The sequence below is a fragment of the Tupaia chinensis genome, unplaced genomic scaffold (assembly GCF_000334495.1).
Source record: "Tupaia chinensis unplaced genomic scaffold, TupChi_1.0 Scaffold000316_1, whole genome shotgun sequence".
Lineage (NCBI taxonomy): Eukaryota > Metazoa > Chordata > Mammalia > Scandentia > Tupaiidae > Tupaia > Tupaia belangeri.
The window spans coordinates 4,217,652-4,220,002 of NW_006159809.1; the positions used below are offsets into that span (position 1 = coordinate 4,217,652).

The 2,351-nt window shown below is 60.4% G+C and overlaps 1 protein-coding gene across 1 annotated transcript in view; it reads right to left on the reverse strand.

Moving 5' to 3' along the window:
• Positions 1-2,187, reverse strand: part of TET3 (tet methylcytosine dioxygenase 3) — a gene marked incomplete in the record, with an annotated part of 133,071 nt that extends 130,884 nt beyond the window's left edge. Inside the window, 1 exon segment of the mRNA XM_027772956.1 lies at positions 1,164-2,187. Coding sequence (XP_027628757.1) covers positions 1,164-1,466 — 303 coding nt within the window.
• Positions 2,188-2,351: the final 164 nt, after the last annotated feature.

Here is a 2,351-nt window from a genome sequence, read left to right on the forward strand (position 1 = left end):
CCGCCCGCGGGGGGGCGGAGAACCCCGGGCCCCGCGCCCCCAGCCAGTGGCAGCCACAGGTGCCCTGCACGGCAGCACCCGGCCCCGCTGGAAGAGGCTCCAAGTATCACTCCTCCATCTCCCAAAGAAGACAGGCCCAGAGAGGGGGGCCTGAGTGTTCTGGGCTTTTGACAGATGAGTGGCAGAGCCGGGGGAGCCCAGCTGACAGCTCAGGCCTCCGTCTCTGTCCAGCGCCAGTTCCGCTGCCTGAAGCGACCTCAGCCGCTACGCCGCTCCTCCTGAGCTGCTCAACTTCGCACGTCCCTACTTCTGCCAACTCTCCGCTGTCGCGGCAGCCACCAACCTCAAGCCAGCAGTCCGCCACCAGCATTGAAGGAAAAGAGGGGCAAGGCAGGGTCAGTGCCTCTGTATTTCCAACCCACCCCAGTGGCTCTCATTGCACTCCTCCTTCCCCGCTCCACCTCCCTGCCCCAGATAACGGGAATACGCCTCCTGGGGTTGACAGTACCCCAGAAGCACCTCATTCATTCATGCATTTAGTTTCTGCGTACCTACTATGGCAGGGACCAGTGCCATGTCCCGAGAACACAGATAGAAATGGTATTCGACCTCAAGAAGTATTCAGTACAGCAGAAGACCCCAAACTGTGGGTTTCTCAAAGTACCCAAACTGTCTCAGCTGGCTCTCCTGCCATCTGAGAAAACCAATGGGACCCAAGCAAAGGTTCAGGGAAGAGACACCACTCCATCAGCACAGAGCCAGGCTCTCCAGAGCTCTCTCCAAATTCACCAGCCTCCATCCATAACCCGACACCAGCACTGTCCACACACCCAAGCGTTGGTGTGACCTTGAAATACATCTGAGATGCCAAGCAGGCCAAGAAATTTCTAGAAATAAAGCTAGATAGCGCTGTCTTTCATCAAATGCAAACATCAGCGATGAGGGCGCCAGCTCGGAAACCTCTATCGGGCAGTTATGCTCGTACAAATCGCCAGCCCTGCCAAGGAGCCCGACCCGGCTTCCACTGTCAGTTACACACCCATTCAAAGTTGGGCCAGGAGGAGCAGAAATGGCAGGATGGCTTACCAGGAGGACACGATAACAAGGCCCCTGTGACAACAGCGTCCTCGAGGGACAGGGTAGCTTAGTAAGGGGCAGCTTACCTCCTTGAGAAGCCCCACTTTTTTCTTCAGCACCTCGCACTTGCGTAGTTTGCAGATCTGGTGCGTACGGCGGTTGGTGCAGCTAGTGCAAGCCCCACAGTTTTCCAGCCGCCGGCAGGGCTCGCAAGTACCACACCGCTTCCGTTTCTTCCGCCCATCTCCACCAGCTCGGAGTTGGGGTTCACTCGCGGCCATGGGAAGCCCAGGCCCCTGGAAGCCCCCTACCATCACCTGGCCCTGAGGGAAGTCATAAAGGCCTGGCAGGTCGGGCTGGACCGCCAGGGGCACCTGAAACTGGCTCATGATGTTGCCAGAGGTAGGGGCATAGGTGCCAGGGCAAAACCACAGTCCAGCTTCGCGCAGCCTGCAAAAGCACCAGCAGATCCCTCTCTCCTACAGCAGACAAGCGTCTAGGAGGGCGAAGGCAAGTAGCTCCAGTCTCCGGACGGGCACCTCTTGTCAACCTCTCTTCACCTCCTCTGCAGCAGTCTGACAGGGCTCCAATGCGGGCCCCTCTCCCACCTGCTGGGGCCCAGGATCTGGGGGAGAACACCAGCAGCAGCCCCCCGGGAAGGGATCATCTTGGCTGGGTGAGTTCTTCACCCTCACCCACCCTGGACCCAGGCATGAGGTGAGCTGGCGGGTGTGTGCTGGGGGCAGGGCAGGGTGAGGAGATTCTCCTGGTATTTCTCCTCCTGGGTCAGGATGATGGAGAAGGCTGCGCTGTCTGAAAAAAGAGACAGAAAGGGGAGCGCATCACTCGGGGCGCGGGGACAACTTTCACGTGTTACCTCTTCCTGTTTCTGGAAAGACAGCAAATGGGGGACGAGAAGGGGCTTGCTCAAATGACGCCCTGTCCAGACCTCAGCACCCGCTTCCTGGCTGCGGGAGGCGGCCTCGGGCCTGACTGGGTGCTGCGGGCCTGGAGCACGAACTCAACCGGGTGGTCCGAGTGAGATCGCTAAGAAAGTTGCCCTCTGCCCCACCCCCACGACTTGAGCTAGCTCACCCCAATTCCCCTGCACAGACCTCACTGGAGGCTGCCGGGCCCTGCCCCGGGGAGCAGGGCGTTCAGAATAAAGTTTGCTGAGAGCCTCGCTCTGTCCGGCTGCCAGGGAGCCCCCGGCTCGGAGGTGGGATGGGGGTGGGGATGCACCCGGGGTAGCCCGCGCCGGCCGCCCCGCGGCG